Raw genomic sequence first — 25,846 nt, 5'->3', positions numbered from 1 at the left:
GGCGCCTTACGTTCTTCCCCCCCCCCCCCTTTCCTGCCAACCCTCTTCCCGTCCCCCTCGCACTCCCACGCCTCTTCCTTCCTCCTGCCTTCAGATCCTCAGCCTGAGTTTGGTGTATTTACCACTGCATTGTGGAATGTCTCGCTTACTTCACTCACGATTGCGTAATCCCGCTTCTCGGAGCAGACCCAGTTGTTTGCCAACTTACCGCGCCTGCCTATTCTGTTCTTCCTGTAGGCAGCCCGCAGAGTTAACCCTCGCCAATTTCACTCCGGGAGTCTTTGTCGACATGTTTCGTGCAAAGCCACGAAGTGGCTTCTGCGTCCTTCCCGCAGAGATTACATTAACTCGCACTCGACTGTTCAGAAACGGCGTGAAGCAGTGTGAGGCCATCCGTATAAGTTCGCCAGACAGATTATTAGTCACCCCCTTAAAAGAGCATACTGATCGATTTGAAGCGCTGTTTATGCCTTGGAAGGGGTACCAGCTGGCGCGTAGCCCTTCACCGTTGTCGTAAAGCTGTCGTCCCACCGGACGTGAAAACGCACGTGGACGAGGGTTGGTTGGTGACATCACAGCGTGGAATTCTACATTTCACTACACTGCGAAAAGTGAAATTAAGAACCGGCCATGTCTGATTTTTGCCTCGTGGAGAGGAACGTGGCGCCGACATTGTTTTACGACATAAGCAGAACATAGGAGCTGCCATATTGTATAGCGTTAAAAAGCGTATTTGGTCGGTTTTCTTTCTCATAGACTACGTGGTATGAATATAAGCTGTTTCAAAGCTTAATTAAACCGAAGATTTCTCGAAAACGCGTCGTTTTAGCTACGATTTGTTGTAATAAGATGACAGGGAACTAGATATCGGTAGGTAAAGGCTTCCGGTAGTTGAGGTTTTTTGTGTTACAACTTGTGTGCTATGAAAATATATTGCTTCAATGCTATAGCACAAAAAAATGAAATGATCATGTAGCACTGCCGGCCGGGAGGCCCCATCCGGGGAAGTTCGGCCGCCGTGTGCGAGTTTTATTACAGTCGCGGCCACATTGGGAGACTCGCGTGCCGGCGATGAGGATGGAATGATGATGACAACACAACACCTAGCCCACAAGCGGAGAAAATCTCCAACCCGGCCGGGAATCGAACCCGGGCCCGCTGCATGGGAGGCAAGCATGTAACCTATTGCTAACCATTACTAGCATAGTAATGATATATCGAGGTCCAGTTGCTGTGTCTAAACTGTAGCGCAGTTGATAGCGACGTGAGCTGATAAGGTGTGAAACAGCAGGTTCGGCCCACCTCCTTCCAACTTTTTCACCTTTTGTTTTTTAATAGACTCTGGGTTTTTCTTATTCATTTAACGGAAGTATTATCGCAAAAGTCGATGTTATTTATTATGAATAATGTATTTTCTGCAATTCTTGTCGCATAGGCCAACGACTGGAATGTTTCCCTAAATCTTACGCTGAAGCTTTTGCTACTTTGAAACTTTCTGTAAAATAGATAAACCTATTTCTGGGTTTATGAACTGACTCTTCTTTGTGTGTCGCCGGTAAATATCTTTTTGAATGATTGTCAGTAGCTTCGAAAAAAATCTCCTCTTCCGTCCGAATAAAATTACGAAACGAATCTAGATTTTGAATTCTATGTGATGAAGTACGTAGTGCAGAGTGTTGGTAGTCAATGAGACATCGAGGATATCGATATTACGCAGGCGCAGACTGACATTAGACACTATACCTTAGCTATATTCAATTTCAGATCGTAAATAGGATGAAAATTCAGTCCAGTTAATGACCAGTCGAGTTAATCACGTTGACCACCTCGTCCCGTGTGCGAAAGGCGCTGTCTCTCGCAAGATAGGATGCCCTGTTCGCGTCCACGTCCACGTCAACGTTAGCAGTCTTGTCCCCTGTGAGGACGGCTTCAGTCATGTCACTGAAGCGGTGTTTATGTTGTCTGATGTAAGGAAACGGCGCAGTAACATGGATAGACGTAGACTCGTGATAGAAGCGTAGGAGGGAGTTACCGTGTTTGGACCTGCCCATGATCACACCGTGAATGCAGTTGTCATTTTCTTGATGTATCAACGTGGAATGCTCAGCGTGTCTACAAGGAATGGTGTACTGCTCGCAACCATTTAAAATGGCGTAAGAAAATTGGTCGGAGAAACATCCTAACCGACTTGTTTTACGCCTTGTCGACGATAATCTGTTCCAAACTCGACAGCAATTGCTGCCGAAGGGCAGTCTCACCCATTGCCGGGTGAAAATTGCGAAGGGAACTGCATACAACGGACATACGGAGTCGGATACACCGCAAGAGGCCGTCTCTCACAGCGGCACATACAGGGTGTTACAAAAAGGTAAGGCCAAACTTTCAGGAAACATACCTCACACACAAAGAAAGAAGATATGTTATGTGGACATGTGTCCGGAAACGCTTACTTTCCATGTTAGAGCTCATTTTATTACTTCTCTTCAAATCACATTAATCATGGAATGGAAACACACAGCAACAGAACGTACCAGCGTGACTTCAAACACTTTGTTACAAGAAATGTTCAAAATGTCCTCCGTTAGCGAGGATACATGCATCCACCCTCCGTCGCATGGAATCCCTGATGCGCTGATGCAGCCCTGAGGAATGGCGTATTGTATCACAGCCGTCCACAATACGAGCACGAAGAGTCTCTACATTTGGTACCGGGGTTGCGTAGACAAGAGCTTTCAAATGCCCCCATAAATGAAAGTCAAGAGGGTTGAGGTCAGGAGAGCGTGGAGGCCATGGAATTGGTCCGCCTCTGCCAATCCATCGGTCACCGAATCTGTTGTTGAGAAGCCTAGGAACACTTCGACTGAAATGTGCAGGAGCTCCATCGTGCATGAACCACATGTTGTGTCGTAATTGTAAAGGCACATGTTCTAGCAGCACAGGTAGAGTATCTCGTTTGAAATCATGATAACGTGCTCCATTGAGCGTAGGTGGAAGAAACTAAAATGAGCTCTAACATGGAAATTAAGCATTTCCGGACACATGTCCACATAACATCTTTTCTTTATTTGTGTGTGGGGAATGTTTCCTGAAAGTTTGGCCGTACCTTTTTGTAACATCCTGTATACAATGATCAATTCAAATGGCTCTGAGCACTATGGGACTTAACTTCTAAGGTCATCAGTCGCCTACTTAAACCTAACTACCCTAAGGACATCACAGACATCCATGCCCGAGGCAGGATTCGAACCTGCGACCGTAACGGTCGCGCGGTTCCAGACTGTAGCGCCTAGAACCGCTCGGTCACCACGGCCGGCATACAATGATCAGCCAGAGCGGTACGACCATCTACCTAACAGCCGGTAGGCTCGCCCTTAGCACAGATAACAGCGACGACGCGTCGTCGTATGGAAGCAGTGAGGCCTTGGTGGTTCGCTGGAGGGAGTTGGCGCCACATCTGCACACATTAAGTCAACCAATTGCAGTAAAGCTCGGGGAGGGGGCCGATGAGCTCTGATGCCACGTTCAGTCACATCTCAGATATGTTCGATCGGGTTCAGATCTGGCGAAGTGGGGGCAGCACATGAATTGGAACTCGCCACTGTGTTCCTCGAACCACTGCATTACACTCCTGGCATTGTGACATGGCGTGTTATCTTGCTGAAAAATGCCCCTGCCGTCGAGAAACATGATCTTCATGAAGCAGTGTACATGGTATGAAACTAGCGTCCGGTACTCCTTGGCCGCCATGGCGCCTTGCACGAGCTCCACTGGAGCCATGGATGCCCAAGTGATAGTTCCCCAGAGCATAACGGAGCCGCCGCCACGTTGTCTCCGACCCGCAGTGCAGGTGTCAAGGAGCTGTTCCCCTGGAAGGCGACGGATTCGCACCTCCCATCGGCATGATGAAGAAGGTATCGGGAATTATCAGACCAAGCGACGCTCTGCCACTGCCCAGCGTCCAACGTCAATGATCACGTGCTCGACTCAGTCTTTCGTAGTGTTAACAATGGCACATACATGGGTCGTCAGCTGCGGAGACCCATCACTGGGAGAGTTTTGTGCACTGTGTGTTCAGACACACTTGTACGATGCCCAGCTTTAAAGTCTGATGTTAGTTCCGCCACAGTTCGCCGCCTGTCCTGTTTTACCGGTTTGCCCAGCCTACGATGTCCGACATTTATATTGAGGAGTGGCCGGCCAACCGTACGACATCTGGACATGGTTTCACGTTAGTTTCCCCACGTGTTGAAGGCACTCTCCACAGCCTTCCTCGAAAACCCAACAAGTCGTGCACTTTTCGAAATGCTCGCGTCGAACCTCCGGGCCATCACGATCTGCCATTGCGTCAAACTCAGGTAGGTCGCACGCTCTTCCCCATTTACTCACAGGCAGCACTCTCACTGATACTGCATGCACTGTGCGTGTGTCTATCAGCCTTTCCTCGCCAAGTGACGCAGCTGTCGCCCGGACGGGTTTACATCGACAATAGGTCGATGGTCATAATGTTCTGGCTGCACGTCTTCAGTGGGTCATATAACAGAGAAGCTCATCAGTAGCCGATTGAAGACCTGAAGTGGCGTCCAATGATCGCGAATCAGCTTCTTTTCAAATTATGGGAAGCGTCGAGCGCACCAATGCCCAATGAGGCGTTTAACTCACATTGTGTGGAGGGTATTGAATGCTGCAGGTGGTTATTTAGTGTTTTGATCGTGTTTTTCTTATCGTTGTTTGGGTGGACCATCTTTCACGTTACCTTGGACTTGAACCAGGACGTTTATCTCAACACCAGGCGACCGGTGCAAAACTGTCGCTCTTTTATAACTTTTAATAATGACAGTGTAAAGGATACAGAATGTTAGTTAATTTAGTTACTCTTGAATAGGGTACACAAAATTGTCCACGAGTCATGATGGGGTTGGGTAGATACATTCCTGATTTTTGAAGTGTTTGTCTCTGCGGCACATTTTTAGTGATTCGAAATGAGATTTTAATAGGCAACCAACCGTCTTCTTGTCAATTGAAAAGGCATGCTTGTATCACACAGTGTTAATTGTTATCCTTGGTATTTCCCGTTGTCAGCCAGCAGTGCATTAATTTTAAATTCATTGAGTTTTGTTACTACCATGAGCGCTGCCTTGACTAAGCCCTGTTTAGCCCTCAAGTTTCTTACCACCATGGCAATAGTGTTTTTCTTTATTATAAGTTTATTTGTCGGTAATCATGACCGATTTAATGAATGTAAGAATCTTACAGGATGTTTGTCGCTTCGGAAAGTATATTCATTGAGGGTAAATTCAACTGCTCGAAGGGCAGAGATTACGGACTACCGCAACGCGCTGCGTAACAACTTATCCAGTTAATAAGTACTTTAAAACAAATAAAATGGTATTTGTAATAAGAAAATGTGAAAAGGGAGTCTCTTATTCGTGGTCCGCAGCTCGTGGTCGTGCGGTAGCGTTCTCGCTTCCCGCGCCCGGTTTCCCGGGTTCGATTCCCGGCGGGGTCAGGGATTTTCTCTGCCTCGCGACGACTGGGTGTTGTGTGATGTCCTTAGGTTAGTTAGGTTTAAGTAGTTCTACGTTCTAGGGGACTGATGACCATAGATGTTAAGTCCCATTGTGATCAGAGCCATTTGAACCATCTCTTATTCGTGATTAATAACGTAGCTTCGTAAAACATAGGTATGACGCTGGGCACCCATGACGCCTTTTTGCCTATGATAGTAAAAGTCTTTTTATAATGAATTACCCAGAAGCAGTAAGTTTTAGCGCAAAATCGGTATGCAATGTCTGAAGCCGCTTAAAAAACCTTTCGAACGATATCACGTACATCCCTGTACGATTAGTATTTGTTCAGAAAGAGCGAAGTTCACTTGAGGAACAATACCTACGATTATTGACGACCAAGTATTCCTGTCTCTTTTAATAAACGTGCAAGGTGGCGCAGTGGTTAGCACAGTGGATTCGCATTCGGGAGGGCGACGATTCATACCCGTCCGGCCATCCAGATGTAGGTTTTACGTGATTTTCTTAAATCGTCTCGGCCAAATGTCGAGGTGGTTCCTTTCAAAAGGTACGGTCGATTTCCTTTCCCATCCTTTCGTAATCCGAACGTCTGTTCCGTGTCTGATAACGTTGTTGTCGACGGAACTTTAAATTCTGGACACTCGTGACATCCATTGTGACAACAGCCGTGTTCACATTGCTGCACACTTACTTTTGTGGTTTGACTAATACTCGGGCACCCTTCCCCCCCCCCCCCCCCTCTCCTCTCTGGGCCACAAAATCACCTGTTCTTAGTCCCATAGAAAATATCCTCGGCTTTAGAACACCCGGCGAAACGTGACAATCAGCTCCTTGCTTCGGTAGCTGTACGGGATTTAACCAGTAGTGGGTGACATCAGCCGCATGAACTTTCTTCCTAGCTGAATAGATGTCTGTGTCGAGATTGGATGGGTGTTACGCGGTATTAGCCTGATGTCTGTCGTTGGTGACAAATTTTTTGTACGGCGGTTTTACATGTGCTCAGAACGTATTTTATGCAAAACGAGAGAGATTAACGTAATCGTTAGAAAACCAGATTAGCTTGCGGGTGGACCGCGATGGAAATGTTCGACCAGCCATCCAGATTTAGATTTTCTGTGGTTTTACAAAATTGATAAACCAATTCGAAAGTGGTCGCTTTGTAAATGTCACGGCGTATTTGCTTCGTCAAGCTTCCCAATCCGGGCTTGTGCTCAGTCCGTAATGACCTCTTCGCGGACAGGACGGTAAACCCCATCTTCCTTTCTTGTTCTCAAAAACGATCTGATTGCGGTACTTTCTTTTTGTATGGTCCGTAGGTATGACTTGGAAAAGATTATAAAGTTCGAAATTTCTCTCCATTCTACCTTACAGACCTGTTCCATTGATTATAAACGTCACCACTCTTCAGAGGATTGCATTATCACTAAATAAGAATTAATTTCGAAATGTGCTAGTTATTTGTAATGTGAAAAATGTAAGTGGTTTGGTGTCCTCGTTTAACTATAGATTACCTGACAGGGTAAGTTAGTTAAAATGTCAGATGAAGGAGGTCACGTGTCACCTACAATAGGACTATGCGTAGTAAAGCAATGCAATGTACAAACCAAACTTAGGGTTGAAGATTAATGTACTTACTTGGAATATTAACAAACGACGTGGCGAATTGATTAAGGTATCGGACTCGCAGCATATATACATTTTTTTGCATAATGTAATTCTGATTGACTCCTGGAAGTCTGCCTCAAACAGGACCCAGAAAAGGACCCAGGGCATTTCCTCCTCGATCTTGTTCGACTATGAATTTGTGAGTCACCTCTAATGTTCCGGTTGTCAATGGATCTCTAAATCGTAATCCTTCTTAACCTTGCTTTAAAATTTCCATGACTAGGGAAGTAACCTGCATGTTAAGGGTGAAGTGGTTTATTGCACAAGACCACAATCAATTCCGTCTTCCATCCATGTTAATTGCTCCATCTTCGTGGACATGGCGACCTGGACGTTGAGGAAGAATTAATCCATATCTTTCGTATGTGAAATATCTATTGGAGTGCATCATTTACACAGTCGCCTGCACTATGGAGAAGTTGGTATTAAATCAGCTTCGTCCAACTGAGTTAACAGTGACACCAGTTTCGACTAGATGGTGTAATTTAAGCCTCTCTCTCTCTCTCTCTCTCTCTCTCTCTCTCTCTCTCTCTCTGTCTCTCTCTCTCTCTCTCTCTCTCTCTCTCTCTCTCTCTCTCTCTCTCTCTCGTGTGTGTGTGTACGTTACGAAACTTACACAATCACCCGGTAAGTTAGTGACAACCCGTGAGAGTATACCCACATGTGACCATATAAATCTCTGTGGAGTCCCCAGGACAGGATGGGTTTGGTCCTTATGGCATTTTTTCATTTAGAAATGGAATGAAACAAGAAATATTCATGATATAATTACAAATGTTGATGATTGTCCCTACATACACGGTTTTAGTCGTGTTCTTGAAATTTCGTAAGTACTTTTTCGGAAGGTAATAGTTACTATTTGAAAGTATTTGAATCAGGCCCGCCGCTCGACAACGCTCTCCATGCCTGTTGTGTCTTGTCAGAGAGACTGTGTAGCACTTATTTTAGCCGACGGCGAATTGTTTACTTACTTCTGCCTTTGTGACAGCGTTGGCAAAAACCCGCGGTTCATATTCTCTGCTAACAACTGTGCTGATGTGCACTGGAGTCTTTCACTTACAGGACGGTGGGCCGATATATGACGAGTTAAAACGCTGTAGCTCTGGCAAACCGCCGGAGGCTCTCCGCTTCGATATAAATTCTTTGTGGCGTTCTTCCGTTTGTGTAACTGGAACACAAACATCAGGCGTTTGCGAGAAATTGATTGGCGGAGTGAGATACGTTTCTGCGCGATCACTGCCCTGTCATCCTCGGCCTTTGGCTTCATTGGATGCGATGTGGAGGGGCGTGGAGGCCAACGCACCGCTCTCCCGACCGTTCTCAGGGACCCGCAGCCGCTGCGACTCGGACAGCAGCTCCTCGATCAGCGTCACGAGGCTGAGCGCACCCCGATCCGGTCCTCCTACCAAGGAAATATCTTTGGCTGTACCGGCTGTCGAACCCGGATCCTTCGCAAGACAGTCAACCCCACTTACCACTCAGCAACAGGGGCATTTACGATAATTAACTGTACAAGTGCTTTAAGAATCAAGTCGCGTAGTCTTTCTGTTGGAATATACGCTGTTGGAATATACGTTTTACTGTATTTTTGTGTCTTATCGGCGGACAGAAATCTGCATTACGTCCACTCTCATGCTCGTGGGTACTTCGGTGGTGGCGCATTCTCAGAGTGTTCCGAGCTTTTATCGTCGCAGTAACACTTGCGTGGCCTTAGCGGGCTACTGGGTAGAGGAGTGGACTCCGGTCCTCCAAGTATCGGTTTCAATCCGGGGAGGAGAGGGGGTTCTTCCTCGTTCCATCCCTCCAGGACAGCCCCAGATCCATTCGGCTTGCTATCAAGTGAATACCGGGATCTTTCCCATGGATAATAGGAACTGGCTCAACTCCCCGTCTCGCAAGCTAGTGCGCTGCGCGTTCGCTATACGAGCAGGTCAGACATCGAAATAAAACTATGCATCTTAAAATATTGCAGTTTTTGAATGATAATAGTTTATGGTGCTAGTCCAGAACAACGATGAACATAAAAATTACTGATGTGTGTGTGTTTTTTCTTTTTTTTTTTCATTACTTATATGTTACCTTTCGTGAGTCACTCGTAAGCTTTGTGACTCGAAATGAGACATGACTTGACGTAGCAGTGCCGTGGGTAAATTTGGATGCCTATCCCTTCGCCTTTGTGTGCAAATCAGCGCGAAGATACGGGGCTTGCGTTCCGAGGGGAGCGTTTACGACTAGAACTGTAGGTGACAGGCAATCCTTTTTAGAATAGTACCGTTCCCTGGCATACCACCGGCAACACTGTTGCTAACAGTGACTCTGGTGCAAGAAGGCAGTGTGAAAACACCCAATCAGTCAGAGATGCCTCTTTTTTTTTATTTCACTGATTCCCATGATAGTTTCTGTATCGTAGGATCAGAGATCAAAATAAGTGTAAGGAGTTGCCAGGAGTAAATACCCGCACTGTTACGGTTTAACGCGAACTAAAGTTCCGTCATGAAACCACAGTTTATTTGCGAGATAATGGAACAAACGTTCCACTGTTCTAGCACAAGCTGCTGCCTGTACAACACCTGAAAATGCCGAATTTTCGTATTTTGTCACTACTCGACACACACACACACACACACACACACACACACACCACGCACGAGCGACAGAGAGAATACCTTTCAGCTGTGCATGGATCTTTTTTTTTCCCCCGTCCTCCTTGTACTACCTGTTGTGGACATTGACCATAGCTTAGGCACCTATTGCCTTTCTCGCGAAGAATATGCACAATGGTATCCTGCGACTTAGACGACTTTTGTTAATATAACAGTGGTGGAAGTGGATGAGAAATAATTGTGAATAAGTTTCTTTTTCGTTTCATACTTTAGAGAATGCCATTTCTCGACCTTTCATACTGTGTTATGTTTTTATTGTTATTTGGTAACTATATTAATTCTAGTCATCTTCTGCTGGGCTCTTGTTTCTCATCACAAAGCGTGTTTGTACTTTTTAGTTATGAGTTGTATTTCTTTTTAAATGATTGTAAAGTTTGTCTGTAAACCACATCAAGCTACACAATAGCCTAATCATATTGGACGCGTCGACGCGAATAAACATCGACTGAAATACAGTCAGTTTTATTCCTTTGTCGCAGCCCCACATCCATACCGTTTTATTAATGTTCCGGTTCCATCTGTTCGTTTGTCATTCGATATTAATTCATTGGTATCAATGCGGTGAGCTTGCAAACAGTTTACATTACTGTGAGAAGTACGCTTACGTTGTTGTCTGCTTGTGTTACAAATCAACGATGTGAGTAAAAAAATTCTGTACATTGGAGAATTTTGTGTTTCACATCTTTCTCTTTGTAGAGATGAACTGCTATTCTCCCACGCCATAGTCGCGGCAACGTGTATTCTGGATAGGATTTCAAACCTTGCAAGGGCATATGCTCTTCCCTGATCGTACCCGTCCTGCCACTCTATAAGCAAGCGTTATTTTTTCTCCCTCACCCCCCACCCCCCGCATTATCCATCTGCCAGAAATATTGTGGTTGCGCCACAATTTCATGACGCATGTTCCACGAGTGACAATGGATTTTTGATTTTTTAAATTTTTTGTGGTTGTCTGATGTGGCCCGCCACGTATTTGTCACCTGCGCCAACCTCTTCATTTCAGAGAAGTACTTGCAACATGCATCATGCATTTGTCGGAAGTATATTCAATCTCAGTCTTCCTCTACAGCTCCCTCTAGTACCGTGGAAGTTTTTTCCTGGTGTCTTAACGGATGTCCTACTATCCTGTCCCTTCTTCTTTTTTACTGTTTTACAGACACTTCTTTCCTATCTGATTTCGCACAGAACCGTCTGATTCCTTATCTTATTAGCCAGTCTAATTTTCAACAATCGTCTGTAGCACCACGTCTCAAGTTCAAATGGCTCTGAGCACTATGGGACTCAACTGCTGTGGTCATAGGTCCCCTAGAACTTAGAACTACTTAAACCTAACTAACCTAAGGACATCACACACATCCATGCCCGAGGCAGGATTCGAACCTGCAACCGTAGCGGTCGTGCGGTTCCAGACTGTAGCGCCTTTAACCGCTCGGCCACTTCGGCCGGCACGTCTCAAGTGCTTAGATTCTCGTCTGCTCGTTTTCCCATAGTCTATGTTTCTCTACCATACCATGCTGTGCTCCAAACGTACATTCTCAGAAATTTCTTCCTTAAATTAAGACCTATGTTTGATACTAATAGACTTCTCTCGGCCGGGAATGCCCTTTTTTTCCAGTGCTAGTCTGCTTTTGATATCTTCTGTGGTCTGCCCGTCATGGTTATTTTGTTGCCTAGGTAGCAGACTTCGTTAATTTCATCTACCTTGTGACCATCGATCCTCATTTTAAGTTTCTCGCTGTTCCCATGTCTGCTATTTGTCATTACTTCTGCGATTTACTATTCTGTACGTATTAGATTTTTCATACTATTCAGCAGATGGATATACGTATCTCTATTTGAATAAAGTACAGACATTCTAAAAACAAATGGCAGTACATGATCCTATCTGTTACCTTTATATGATGCAAGGATTCTCTTAGATTGGTTTCTTGTGTTCGTCAGCATGTAGAGAAATAGATCCGAAAAATAACCAAATTCTCTAGAAATTCAAGAATATTTTATTTTGAGTTCTTAACATTCAGGCTATTTCTATTTCATCATGTTAGTCTTGACACAGTCGTAACCATAGTCCCAATCATTATCACTAGCTCGGACATTAGAGTTATAATCCGTTGGCCATTGTTTCGAAACAGAAAAGGGTGACAGATGAGTTGCCTTTATGAGAATGACGTGTATCAGTTACCTGTTCCAAGGGTGAATGAGGCATACCATGCATGTTTTGTCAATAAAATAAATGAAATGTGCCCAGGTACTCCGCAGTGAATGTCACTTGCGATTTAGCTGTTCGTTTATCTTTCTATCATTCTGTGGTGAAACTTGTGCAGGAAAGTGCATTTGCTTTCAATTTATCGTTTTTAATCTATAATTATTTTCAGCGTAATTACACACATAATTTGCCTTCAACAGGAAATAATTTCCTCTTACGTCCACGTCTGTTTTGAGATGTTTCTATAAATATAAAATTTGTGCGTAATTACGCTGAAAATAATTATTTTGTAGATAAAGAACGATAAATTGAAAAGAATGCACATATCTGCACAAGTTTCACCACAGATTGGTAGAAGGGTAAATCAACAGCTAAATCGCAACCGACGTTCACTGCGGAGTGCCCGGGCCCGGACTAAGACAAATCCGATCCGCACAGTAAACAAACATACTGTATCCAGAATGAGATTTTCACTCTGCAGCGGAGTGTGCGCTGATATGAAACTTCCTGGCAGATTAAAACTGTGTGCCGGACCGAGACTCGAACTCGGGACCTTTGCCTTTCGCGGGCAAGTGGTCTACCAACTGCCAGGAAGTTTCGTATCAGCGCACACTGCGCTGCAGAGTGAAAATATCATTCTGGAAACATCTCCCAGGCTGTGGCTAAGCCATGTCTCCGCAATATCTTTTCTTTCAGGAGTGCTAGTTCTGTAATGTTCGCAGGAGGGTTTCTGTAAAGTTTGGAAGGTAGGAGACGAGATACTGGCAGAAGTAGAGCTGTGAGGACGGGGCATGAGTCGTGCTTTGGTAGCTCAGTTGGTAGAGCACTTGCCCGCGTAAGGTAAAGGTCCCGAGTTCGAGTCTCCGTCCGGCACTCAGTTTTAATCTGCCAGGAAGTTTCAAATATACTGTAGTCTAGAGGGCGCCGATAGTTAGAAGACGCTAAGCGTGGCATAGGCCACCTGCCGTTCCTCGAGCTACCACGCATGGTGGAGCGGGTATAAATATTGCGCAATAGTGTTGCGTCGGTTTTGGCTTCGCACTTCCGCGCAGCATATTGACACAATATTATTACGCAGTATCTAACGCACGGCTTTCCGGGCGGGAAGGAGCGCCTGGTCCCCGGCACGAATCCACCCAGCGGATTTGTGTCGAGGTCCGGTGAACCGGCCAGTCTGTGGATGGTTTTTAGGCGGTTTTCCATCTGACTCGGTGAATGCGGGCTGGTTCCCCTTATACCGCCTCAGTTACACTATGTCGGCGATTGCTGCGCAAACAAGTTCTCCACGTACGCGTACATCACCATTACTGTATCACGCAAACATAGGGGCTACACTCGTCTGGTGTGCGACGTTTCCGGGGCGGTGGTGGGGGGGTCCACCGGCGGTCGAACCGCACAATTACCCTGGGTTCGGTTTGTGGCGGCGGGGGGGGGGGGGGGGGGGGGGGTGAAGTGGACTGCGGTACTGCCGCGGGGACGGAGCTTCTCCGTCGTTTCTAGGTCCTCGGTTAACATACAATACAAATGCTGATCGTGTGAGGGTCGTGTAAACCACGGTGGAACCGTGTCGGTGCAGGCGATGACCGCTGCCTACGAACCTGGATACATGTCGGCGTCGGAGCTGAAGAGCACGCAGAGGCCGGTCTCGTAGTTGACGGCGCGGCACGACTCGTTGGCTTGGCAGGCGTCCAGGCAGTCGGTGAGCATGAGCGTGCCCGGCAGCGAGTCCAGCAGGTCGCTCGGCGCCGAGAACACGTAGCCCGTCACCAGCTCGAAGCCCGCCAGCTCGGGGTCGCACTCCTCCGGCGCCCCGTACCTGCACAGCGCAGTCAGCTGCTGCCTTACTTGCGTCTATTCTCGGTCCTCATACACTCTTTCAAGCCTTGGAGGTAGCAGGGATGAAACTCAGGGAGCCAAAGGTTACCTATAACTGGTACAGAAAGCAGTCTGCGGTCAAACGACGTGGAAGAGTGTCAGTGGTATTTGAGCAGGGCGTGAGGCGGGGTAGTAGCCTCTTACCGATGTTATTCAATCTGTGTATTGAGCAAGAAGTAAAGGAAGCCAAGGGAAAATTTGGAAAGGGAATTAAACTTCGTGGAGAAGTTTGAAGTTTGCCCATGACGTTGTTATTCCTTCAGATATGGCAAAGGAATTACGACAATTGAACGGAATTGATATACGAAAAAGACTATCGTATGAAACCCAGCTCGCGCTATTCGTCCACGAGACTCAGAGGGCCATAGACACGGATTCCCAGGTAGATGCCGTGTTTCTTGACTTCTGCAAGGCGTTCGATACAGTTCCCCACAGTCCTTTAATGAACAAAGAGTATATGGACTATCAGACCAATTGTGTGACTGGATTGAAGAGTTCCTAGGTAACAGAGCGCAGCATGTCATTCTCAATGGAGAGAAGTCTTCCGAAGTAAGAGTGATTTCAGGTGTGCCGCAGGGGAGTGTCGTAGGACCGTTGCTATTCACAATATACATAAATGACCTTGTGGATGACATCGGAAGTTCACTGAGGCTTTTTGCAGATGATGCTGTGGTATATCGAGAGGTTGTAACAATGGAAAATTGTACTGAAATGCAGGAGGATCTCCAGCGAATTGACGTATGTTGCAGGGAATGGCACTTGAATCTCAATGTAGACAAGTCTATTGTGCTGCGAATACATAGAAAGAAAGATCCCTTATCATTTAGCTATAATATAGCAGGTCAGCAACTGGAAGCAGTTAATTCCATAAATTATCTGGGAGTACGCATTAGGAGTGATTTAAAATGGAATGATCATATAAAGTTGATCGTCGGTAAAGCAGATGCCAGACTGAGATTCATTGGAAGAATCCTAAGGAAATGCAATCCGAAAACAAAGGAAGTAGGTTACAGTACGCTTGTTCGCCCACTGCTTGAATACTGCTCAGCAGTGTGGGATCCGTACCAGATAGGGTTGATACAAGACATAGAGAAGATCCAACGGAGAGCAGCGCGCTTCGTTACAGGATCATTTGGTAATCGCGAAAGCGTTACGGAGATGATAGATAAACTCCAGTGGAAGACTCTGCAGGAGAGACGCTCAGTAGCTCGGTAATGGCTTTTGTTGAAGTTTCGAGAACATACCTTCACCGGGGAGTCAAGCAGTATTATTGCTACGTATATCTCGCGAAGAGACCATGAGGATAAAATCAGAGAGATTAGAGCCCACACAGCGGCATACCGACAATCCTTCTTTCCACGAACAATACGAGACTGGAATAGAAGGGAGAACCGATAGAGGTACTGAAGGTACCCTCCGCCACACACCGTCAGATGGCTTGCGGAGTATGGATGTAGATGTAGATGTCTGTTGAAAACAGATTATAAGATGAATATCGACAAAAGTAAAACAGGGACAATGGAGTGTAATCAGATCGAATCAGATGATGCCGAGGAAATTACAGAAGGAAATGAGACACTACAAGTAGAAGCTGAGTTTTTCTATTCGGACAGCAAAATAACTGATGACGGCCATCGAAGGGAGGACATGAAATGCACACTGCCAATATCAGAAAAAGCGTTTCTGTTGAAGAGAAATTTCTTAACGTGGAATGTAAATTAGAATATTGGGACTTCTGTGTCACATACCGCACGGTGGCTTGCGGAGTATAGACGTAAAAGTCTGCAGTGTAGCCTTGTACGGAATTGAAACGTGGACCATAAACAGTCCGGACAAGAAGAGAACAGAAGCCTTCGAATTGTGGTGATACAGAAGAATGTTCGAGATTAGATGCCTAGGTCCAAGAGGTACCGAATCGAATCGCAGAAAAAAGAAATTTGCCGCGCAAATTGATTAAAAGAAGGGTTGGTAGGACACAAAAAATGGCTCTGAGCACTGTGAGACCTAACTTCTGAGATCACCAGTCCTCTAGAACTTAGAACTACTTAAACCTAAGGACATCATACATATCCATGCCCGAGGCAGGATTCGAACCTCCGACCGTAGCGGTCGCGCGGTTCCAGACTGTAGCGCCTAGAACCGCTCGACCACCACGGCCGGCTGGTAGGACACATCCTGAGGCAACAGGAAATAGTTAATCTGTGTATGGAGCGTACTGTGATGTGGAGAGTGAGGTCGGTAAAAATTTTCTAAGTAGGCCAAGAACTGACTACAGTAAGCAGCTCCAAATACGTTTAGATTGCAGTGGTTATCGAGAGATGTAAGGCTTGCACAGGATAAACTAAAGTGGACTGATGCGTCAAACGATACTTAGGACTGAAGAACAGATCAACTACAACAATAATAATAATAATAACCTCTCACTTTCGACCGATGTTGGGAGGCCACATCCTGTGGTGCATTTACAAAGATTTCCTTTTTCCATGAAGTTTCGGCTAGTGTTCTTAATTTAATGTGGACATGTGTAAGAGGTTTCACACTTAACTATCACATGCATCAATAATAATTAGAAGACTGATTACTTTATCGAGGAATGGGGCCGAGGGACGTAGCACAGTGTCAGGTCACTGAACTCGCACTCACGATGATGACGGTTCAGATCGCCATCTTCCAGATTTACTTTTCCGTGATTTCCTAAAACTATTTAAGGCAAATTCCCGAATGGTTATGTGGAAGGGAATATGGCCGTTCTCGTATCCTATCCTTCCCCAGTCCGAGCTTGTGCTCCGTCTCTGATAACCTCATAGCCTTCGGGACGTTAAACCTTGATGTTCCTTCCTTCCTTAGAGGATGGGAGAAGAAAGTTGGAAGTATATTAGAAGAAGACACGTTTCGCTTCACGATTAGGTGCAATTTTAGTATTGCAGTTGATAGTAAAATGGCGGATTAGGGAAAAACAAGGAAAATTTCATTGCAGCCGTAAGTTTGGAGAACACTTACGATAATGAAGAACAAAATATTATTTTTAAATGCTTAGGCAGTGTGGAACTACGTACAGAGACAGAAAAGTAGTTCGTTCTTTTTATGCGAAGCAAGCTGGAGCAGTAAGGTCGGAGGAAATCATAAAATACATCAAAATCAGGAAAAGTATAAACTAAGGTTGCTCCCAGTCATCACTGATGTTTAAAGGTCTATCTCGACGTGGGAGTAGTTTCTCGCGGACTGTAGACAGCGTGTTACAGTTCGATGAAGACGTAGCATTGGTCGCCGAATGTGAATAGGAATTGACTCGGGCTGTTATTGAAATGGAAAGTGTGCCAGCTGATTGTTATAAACAAAAAGAACACTGAAGTGCAAAGAGTTGGCGCAGCAGGTGGATGTGCTGGGTGGTCAAATGTTTAACGAATCAGTAACTCTCGAAGAATGTGGTGGTAGTGGTGGTGAAAATGCTAAGATAGACCATCGAATAAACAATCCTCCACGAAATGGACGAACAACGGGATCGTCGTATTTGACATTCTCAAGAATTCGACAATGAGAGGTGCTTCCGTCGGGTGCGCCGATGAGGTGATGCCTGGAGGCTGGACAGGCAACTCTTACTGTTTTGGAAATATTGGAATGTCTGACACGATGATCCGATCGTTCACCCGAGAACGCTTCCTTCATAGTATTCGTCAGGAAACGCGAAAGGTCTACAATAATCCCCCAAGTAGAGAAAATAAGAAATTAAAAGTTTGTGAGGTCCTCGTTCCCGTGACGGAAGGGCACTGAAGGAGATGATAGATGCGGTTGTACGCTGGCAAACTGCGCCACGTGCGAAGCCTCACCCATTCTCAGCGGCGAGGTCGGACATGTCTAGATCGTTGTCGGCGTCGTCACTGAGGGGCGCTGGCGGGTCCTCGGGAGCGGCCTCCGTCATCCCCAGAACCGTCTCCTCCTCTTCCACCTGAGCCAGCGCAGCGGGAACCAGGAGCAACAGCAGCAGCACCAGAGGCGGCGGTGTGCAACCCATGGCTGGTCGAGATCTGAAACACGCGCGCGCAACGCGTCAGCACACGAGGGCAGCTGTAGCGCTCTCCACAACTTTCCATCTGCTACTACAGTCTAAGTTTTGAGACTAGCGCCTTTAATGTAGGCACCCACAAGAACCTGAGTGTCTCACAAGATGCCGCGTAACAAGGCGTATACTTTTTTTTTTATTACTGTTTAAAATTGTCTTTCGACCTGAAGGCCAGAAGGCGAGGCCGTGACTTAAACAGATCCACAACCTCGCTCAAAATGTCGCCGTTGGCTGCAAAGCACTTCTGCCAGCGTTCGTATAGCTGCTGTTTGCACCGCTGAAACATGGTGGCAGGGAGGTACTTAACGGCTTCTCTTGCAACAGTCACGACCTCTTTGGCTGAACGAAATTTACGCCCATGTAGGAGTTCTTTCGTGCGGGGAAATGAGACAAAGTCGCATGGTACGAGATCAAGTGAGTACGGAGGGTGCAGCAAGAGACTGACATGTTACCGTCCAAGTTCCTCCTGAACGAGTACAGAGCGATGTCGTGTAGCAACAGCCAATTTTTCCCACGCCAAAGATCAGGACGATGAAGGCGAAATTAATCGCGTAGATTGCCGGATCTCTTTGTAGTAGATTTTGTTCATGTTACACCATCTGGGATGAATTCCTTGTTAGTAATTCTATTTGAAGCAGAAAACAGTTCTCACAGTACCGTGCCTTTTGACCTGTCTTTTAACGTTGTTTTCTGTTACTGGCGTTTTCCCGTTTTCCAGGTGGCGGATTCTCGCTTCAGTTGCGGATCGCACCGGAAACGCTTTCGTTATGGTCCTGTTGAGAAACGACGGATCATCGTCAGCATTACTGATCAAGTCACTATGATACGACCATCACTCAGGTCTTGCGTCAGGATGCGTGGCACACGGGCTGCGTAGCACGCGATATGTTCGGACCATCAAATGGTTCAAATGGCTCTGAGCACCATGAGACTTAACATCTGAGGTCATCAGCCCCCTAGAACTTAGAACTACTTTAACCTAACTAACCTAAGGACTTCACACACATCCTTGCCCGAGGCAGGATTCGAACCTGCGACCGTAGCGGTCGCGCGGTTCCAAACTGAAGCGCCTAGACCCACTCGGCCACACCGGCCGGCCTCGGACCATCGGTCAAAATTTTGTACCACGTACCATGGCTCACCGTTACTGTTGCTGAGAAATCGTCTACCATTTGGAAGCGACTGGCACGCTACAACATTGCAACCTTTTCTATCGCACGTTCAGTTCCAACGGTTTGTGGCCGACTCCTCAAAACTGTCTCTTTCTTGCGGAAAACATCGATACACGTACAACATGACACTGCGACTCAGTACGACGTCACCATAAACTTTCTGCATATATGTAACATTTTGGAAGCTGTTTTCCCTAATGTCTGTAGAATTGGATGTTTGACCGTTCTTCCAACTGCGACATACTCGGGTTCCGCGCGCGCTGTCGTATCTCTGTCACAACAAACACCTTAATTCTGCTCACAGTGCATGCACTTTACTGTCTCTTGTTGGGACGAGAGAGACTGACTCTGACAAGATTCTATACCACGGTGCTACGAGCCCAGTCTCAGAACTTAATAACTGTACAAGGTGTATCTTCACTCCGCAAGCAGCCACCTTACGGTGTGTGGCGGAGGGTACTTTGTGTACCACTGTCACTTTTCCCCATTCCTGTTATAGTCACGAATGGTTCGCGGGAGGAATGATGTTGGTAAGCAGCTGTGTGAGTTCATATCTCTCTAATTTTACCGTCACATTCTTCTCGCGAAGTATGCGTAAGAGGAAGCAATATATTGGTTGACTCCTCTGGCAACGTGCACTCTCGGATTTTTTACAGTAATCCATACCATAATGCAGAACGCCTCTCATGCAGCGTCTGCGACTGCAGTTGGCTGAGCGCCTCCGTGACACTCTCGCGCGCACTAAATGAACCGAAATGCGCGGTTCTTCCTCTATCAATCCTATCTGGTATGGCTCCCAGACTAACGAGCAGTATTCAAGTATTGGTCGAACGAGTGTTTTGTAAGCTACGACGGAATGCTGAAAAGTAATGGCTTCGAGTTTTTTATGTGGGAACTCTTAAAGCTTTTGAAATAATACAAACGTAATCAATATTCTACATCTTTTGTCGTCATATCAACATATTTGCAGCCCACTGCCGCTACAGGGAATTGTATCGTGTAACAAAGCCGGTGTGCAACGTAAATATGCCGGTGCTTGGGAAACAGCTTGCTACAATCGAGTTTCGGATTCGAAGAGTTCGTCCACACATGAAGACTCTCTCCTTCAGCATGAAAATGAAAGAAAACACACGAGCGTTGCGAGATCTGCAACATCTTGGGTTCACGGTCATCGATCACCCTTCATGCAGTCCCGACTTGGGCCCATCCGATTTTCATCTGTTTCCAAAACTTAAAGAACACCTCTGAGGACTTCTCTTTGTCAGTGATGAAGCGGTACGAGCAGAGGTGAGGTTGTGGCTCCCTCAACAAAGTCAGACATTCTACAGTGACGGCATCAACTAAATGGTCACTCGTTGGGAGAAATGTATTCGTCGCCAGGGTGACTACGTTGAGAAACAAATATATAGACATAAAGAATAAAGATGTAGAAAGTTAATATCGTCTGTTTTATGCAAAAATCTTTAAGGGTTTTCATATAAAAACTTCGGTGGCAAGCCCTCGTATTTTCGTGCTCAAATGGAGTTAACTGGATATGTGGAAAACTTATAGACGAGAGAAAAAAAACATCGTTGAAGAATTCAGTTCGGTCTAAAGCCAGTTTTCGTTTAAAACAGCTACCGAGGTCCGCCTTTGAAATCGAGGCCAAGAAATAGCTTTGTTTCTTCTGACCACCATTTTTCCATGAGTGCCACATAAGTTTTCTATTTTTATTTTTGTTAAGTCTTCTGACTGGTTTGATGCGTCTCTACTACATACACATTGTTGAAGTCACAGTTTCGCCAGTAAGGTCGTACACGTGTGTGTGTGTGTGTGTGTGTGTGTGTGTGTGTGTGTGTGTGTGTGTGTGTGTGTAATTACGTCCGGGGTTTCAGAAGATGATAGTGCGAAAACAACAAGACAGAAAATGTCCACATTTCAGTGGATACAGCTTGTCTCCCAAGTTTTTAACGCGCATTGCAGGTGCTCGCTATGGATACTTACTGGTAGGCAGCAGACTTCAATGTGAACGTGCGATTCGTTGAAGTCGTTGATACGAAAGTCCCAGGAAGGCACGACAGCAGCCCGCTTTAGAAATCTGTTCCTTGTGTTGTATATACGCATGTGCGAACTAATTCGATGCGACAGTACGAAGCACATCATTTGTCTCCATGTTATTACGCGCCTCCTACCGAGTACAAGTACATCACGGCTCGTCTCGCGAATCGAAACCTGGAGAGATACTCTATCCACTGATGTATATAATGTTTGTAGTTTCATACCTCAATCGGAATGTCTATAGGATTTCTTCGCTGTCGGTCCATCTGTGTGTCTGTCTGGCCGACCGACTGTTAAAGACCGTTTTTCTCGGGAGTGGGTAGACGTATCAGGCTGAAATATATGTCAGATATTCAGGTCTACGGCCCCATGACGGTGTAAAAAATTGAAGCTTCTAAGTCAATGAAATCAAAAGATAGGGCCGTTTATGCCACGTATTTTGATACTCGCAAACTCACTTATCAAAACCTGTAGGGTAGTACCCATTGACCTAGAAGGCAGGAAAGCATGTTTCGCCTTACAAGTAAAGGAAAAAATTTAAAAAAATTAATTAGTAATTATATAACACGAAAAATATTTCTTTTGCTGTTTGTTATCCGGCTTCCAACTTAAAACATTCTCGAAAGTCTTGGAATTACTGAGACCAATGACGTGCCAGTATCAGTGTCGATTGTTGAGATTCTGGTTTCGCGTTATGGATGAACTGTCTATGTACCTAATTAAGTTCGTACGAAACCCCCAGAGCGTGATTCCTTCCCGCACCTGACCAATTTTTCTCTATGTCTTGTACTTTTGGTGGAGTCGTCTTCTGAAACTCTGAATATACTTAGGTTAGGTTAGATTAGAATAACCGTTTATTTCATTAGGCAACGGCCTATTGGACGTTGTATGCTTCCTCGTTCTGACAACTCACTCTCACAGCTAGCTACAGAAGGACCTGCAGTTTAATGTGAAATGTTTCGCTAAGTATTTTTCACACTGCAGGGGTTTAGCTATTCGTTAGTTACCACGGGAAAAACTCGTAGGACACACCTGGAGTTGTAGCCTACGTACATAGATATCTGATCTTTTTCACGCGGAACTATCAAGCCATAGAAAAGAAATTTTTCATATGTGTAACACTCTGGATAACATCATTTCGAAGTAATAGAGCGCGTTGCACAGCTCCAGGGTTGTATGACGCTGCATTCGCTTGTTTGTAATTACACGCTTTTTGTGCACTTGTCGTGATACCGTTCAGTTTTCGCTCCGCAGCGAAGCGTTCAGACGGCTTTAACACGTAACAGCAATTACGCGTCTGGTGTAATGTATGACAGAATACCCGGCGGTGTCACCGTGTCCCCAGTTTCACTCCAGAGGTACTGTTAGTTCCGAGAACTTGTCCCATAATTAACAAGTCAGGCATTATGTGCCTTTGTGCTCGGAATTAGCCAAGCAAAATAATACAATGCAATAATGAACTCCCTGCGTTCCAGCTTACTGAATGCGGAATGCAAGTCAACTAATCATTTTCGATGCGACATTGACGAATTAGGCTGCCGTTAACTATACATAATGCTTCTAAAATATTAAACAAGTGTATGTATTAGTACTGTTTCTCGCAAAGCTGTTTTGAGTACTTTGACAGATACTTGTTCTTCGCATACCAGAAACGTGAAAGAGCGCAACGTTCGAGACATTACTGTGTTTCAAGAAGGTCAGGAACTTATTATCATCTTCTTTTTTAAAAACTGCATACTTTAAAACTGGTAGCATACACTTGTTTTTGTTCGTTGTCTAAACCTATTTTATGTATCTACAATCTGAATGGTTTCTTTGGTTATCACTGTATGAAAATTAGGTAGAACGAAATTTTGCTTTCTATGCAACTGTTATACGTAGCAAAAAGAAAAAGGGATTTTTTTGACAAAATAAAACTGCTTGCCAGACTGAGACTCGAAACCGAGATGGGTGGTGTTGTGGTTAGTACACTGAACTCGCATTCGGAAGGCCGATGGTTCGGATCCGCGTCTGGCCGTTGCGCGTCTGGCCATCCAGATTTAGATTTTGCGTGGTTTTCCTAAATTGCTCCAAGCAAATGCCGGGATGGATCTTTGGAAGGGCACAGCCAATTCCTTCCCCAACCTTGAAACTTTCTGAACTTTTGCTCCGTCTCTAATGATCTCGATGTCGACGGGACGTTCAAACCTAATCTTCCTTCCTTTCTTCTGTCGAGACTCGAACGTGGATGAAGCTTTCGTTACCACTGCGATACCGATTGCGCTATCCGAGCACGTTTCGCGGACTGACTGACTGGCATACTCAAAACCCTAGCCTTACAGTTGTAGGGAGGAAGTTCGATAATTGTTAGTATGCTGCCCCGAAAGTCGGAGATCACCGTTCGAGGTCAGGTGCGGTTCAGAGTCTTAACTGCTCATTAAGTGTCAATCGCACTTTATATTCACTTACGTGTAAACATCATCATCTCAGTTATTCATTTGCTTGTACAGTGAAAACGACGAAACGATCTTTTTTCGTAATTCTCATTAATCGGCTTCTAGCTGAATCTTCGGCGCATTTTCGTTTCATTAAGGAAAATTCGCGCGTTTCAGAACCTAAAAGATGTAAAATATTCGGCTCTGTCATGCGGAAGCTGCAAATCATCAAAAGCTTAAGTCCTGTATAGTCACACTGAAGATAGTAGTAAATTGGCCAGCCCTAATAGGTGATAAATTATTCTAAAAAGATGAATGCCACCAAATCAGGCGCTAAATTAGGCGCTCACGTCACGTTCCGAAGTTGCCGTTGCGTACACCTGCTACTGGCTCTACCGGTTCTACAAAACACGCGGGAGGATGAGGTTGCGAGAAAGAGAGAGAGAGAGAGAGAGAGAGAGAGAGAGAGAGAGAGAGGGAAGCGGTGAGAGAGGGGGGGGGGGGTAGTTGCCGGAGCCGATGAGCTGCGGTCTTAGTTGTCACTCAGAAGGGAATGTATTGGGCAATATTAGCAGGGGATAAGGAAGTCGCGTGTAGAACTCATGAGAATGGAATGAATGATGACTGTCGAGGAGCATGTATTACATGCAGCAGTTGAGACAGTTTGCATTCCGCTAATTTTATAATAAGCACCGCCGAAATTAGAAAAGGGGAACCAACTGTTTATCCTGCGTTCGACGACAAAAGAACTCTCATAAGCAGCATATGCACTCACATTAAGACGAGAAAGGCGTTAGTAAATATTTTTATGTGGCTTTTGCTGAGGAACGGAAATCAGAGATGGATTATTTTAAAATAAAAAGAACTGACCAGGTGCGAGAAGAACTCTATCACTGACGGTTCTGTACAAACTTGATTAGTGGGTATATAGACAGATCATCCATTCCGGGGACCGAGAATCTCGACGATTTTTGCCTGTTATTGAGATTGATACTGACAAGTTATCGCTGTCAATGTTTTCGACAATGCTTCAATTTCCATAATATAAATGGACATGAAGTCATACAGGAAACAGGGTACCATTAGCATACTGAAGAACCAAAGAGAGAAGTAAACAGGCAGAATACGGCGCTGCGGTCGGCAACGCCTATGTAAGCAATAAGTGTCTGGCGCAGTTCTTAGATCGGTTACTGCTACTACAATGGCAGGTTATCAAGATTTAAGTGAGTTTGAAAGTGATATTATAGTCGGCACACGAGCGATGGGACACAACATCTCCGAGGTAGCGATGAAGTGGGGATTTTCCCGTACAAACATTTCACGAGTGTACCGTAAATATAAGGAATCCGGTAAAACATCAAATCTCCGACATCACTGCGGCCGGAAAAAGATCCTGCAAGAACGGGACCAACGACGACTGAAGAGAATCATTCAACGTGACCGAAGTGCAAACCTTCCGAAAAATGATGCAGATTTCAACGCTAGGCCATCAACAAGTATCAGCGTGCGAACGATTCAACGAAACATCATCGATATGGGCTTTCAGAGCCGAAGGCCCACTCGTGTACCCTCGATGTCTGCACGACACAAAGCTTTACGCCTCGTCTGCGCTCGTCAACACCGACATTGGACTGTTGATTACTGGAAACGTGTTGCCTGATTGTATAGAGCGGATGGACGTGTGCAGTTGGAGTAATATGGGACCCCTGATATGTCTAGATATAACTCTAGGTGACACATATGTAAGCATCCTGTCTGATCACCTGCAACCATTCATGTCCATTGTGCATTCCGACTGACTTGGAAATTATAGCAGGACAATGCAAAACCCTACACGTTCAGAATTGCTACAGAATGGCTCCAGGAACACTCTTCTGAGTTTAAACGTTCCTACTGACCATCAGACTCACTAGACATGAACATTATTGAGCATATCGGGGATGATATTAACAGAATATTCCGTCGGTTCTTGGTAGAACAACATTATAATAATAATATAATAATAAAATTATTATATCGGGGATGCTTTGCAACGACCTTTTCAGAAGAGATCTCCACCCTTTCGTTCTCTTACGGTTTTATGGACAGCCCTGCATGATTCATGGTGTCATTTCCTTCCAGCACTAATTCAGACATTGTGAGTGTGTGTGTATTAAATTGGGGACCTAGAAACGACGGAGAAGCTTCGCCCCGCTGTAGTCCTCAGTGGTTCACAACCCCACAATAGGC

General features: G+C 45.4%; 1 protein-coding gene across 1 annotated transcript in view; it reads right to left on the bottom strand.

Moving 5' to 3' along the window:
- LOC126092707 (uncharacterized) overlaps positions 1–25,846 on the bottom strand; it is a 219,190-nt gene that overhangs the window by 117,246 nt on the left and 76,098 nt on the right. Inside the window, exons 2-3 of the mRNA XM_049908429.1 lie at positions 17,762–17,959; positions 13,658–13,875 (exon numbers count right to left, since the gene is read on the bottom strand). Of these exons, the coding sequence (XP_049764386.1) occupies positions 13,658–13,875; positions 17,762–17,946 (403 nt within the window). The 5' untranslated portion in view covers positions 17,947–17,959. The remainder of the gene's footprint in view (positions 1–13,657; positions 13,876–17,761; positions 17,960–25,846) is intronic.

This window comes from Schistocerca cancellata, chromosome 7, assembly GCF_023864275.1.
Source record: "Schistocerca cancellata isolate TAMUIC-IGC-003103 chromosome 7, iqSchCanc2.1, whole genome shotgun sequence".
NCBI classification, from domain to species: Eukaryota; Metazoa; Arthropoda; class Insecta; order Orthoptera; family Acrididae; genus Schistocerca; species Schistocerca cancellata.
The sequence above is the reverse complement of the archived record's forward strand: the minus strand, read 5'-3'. Positions and strand labels throughout refer to the sequence as shown.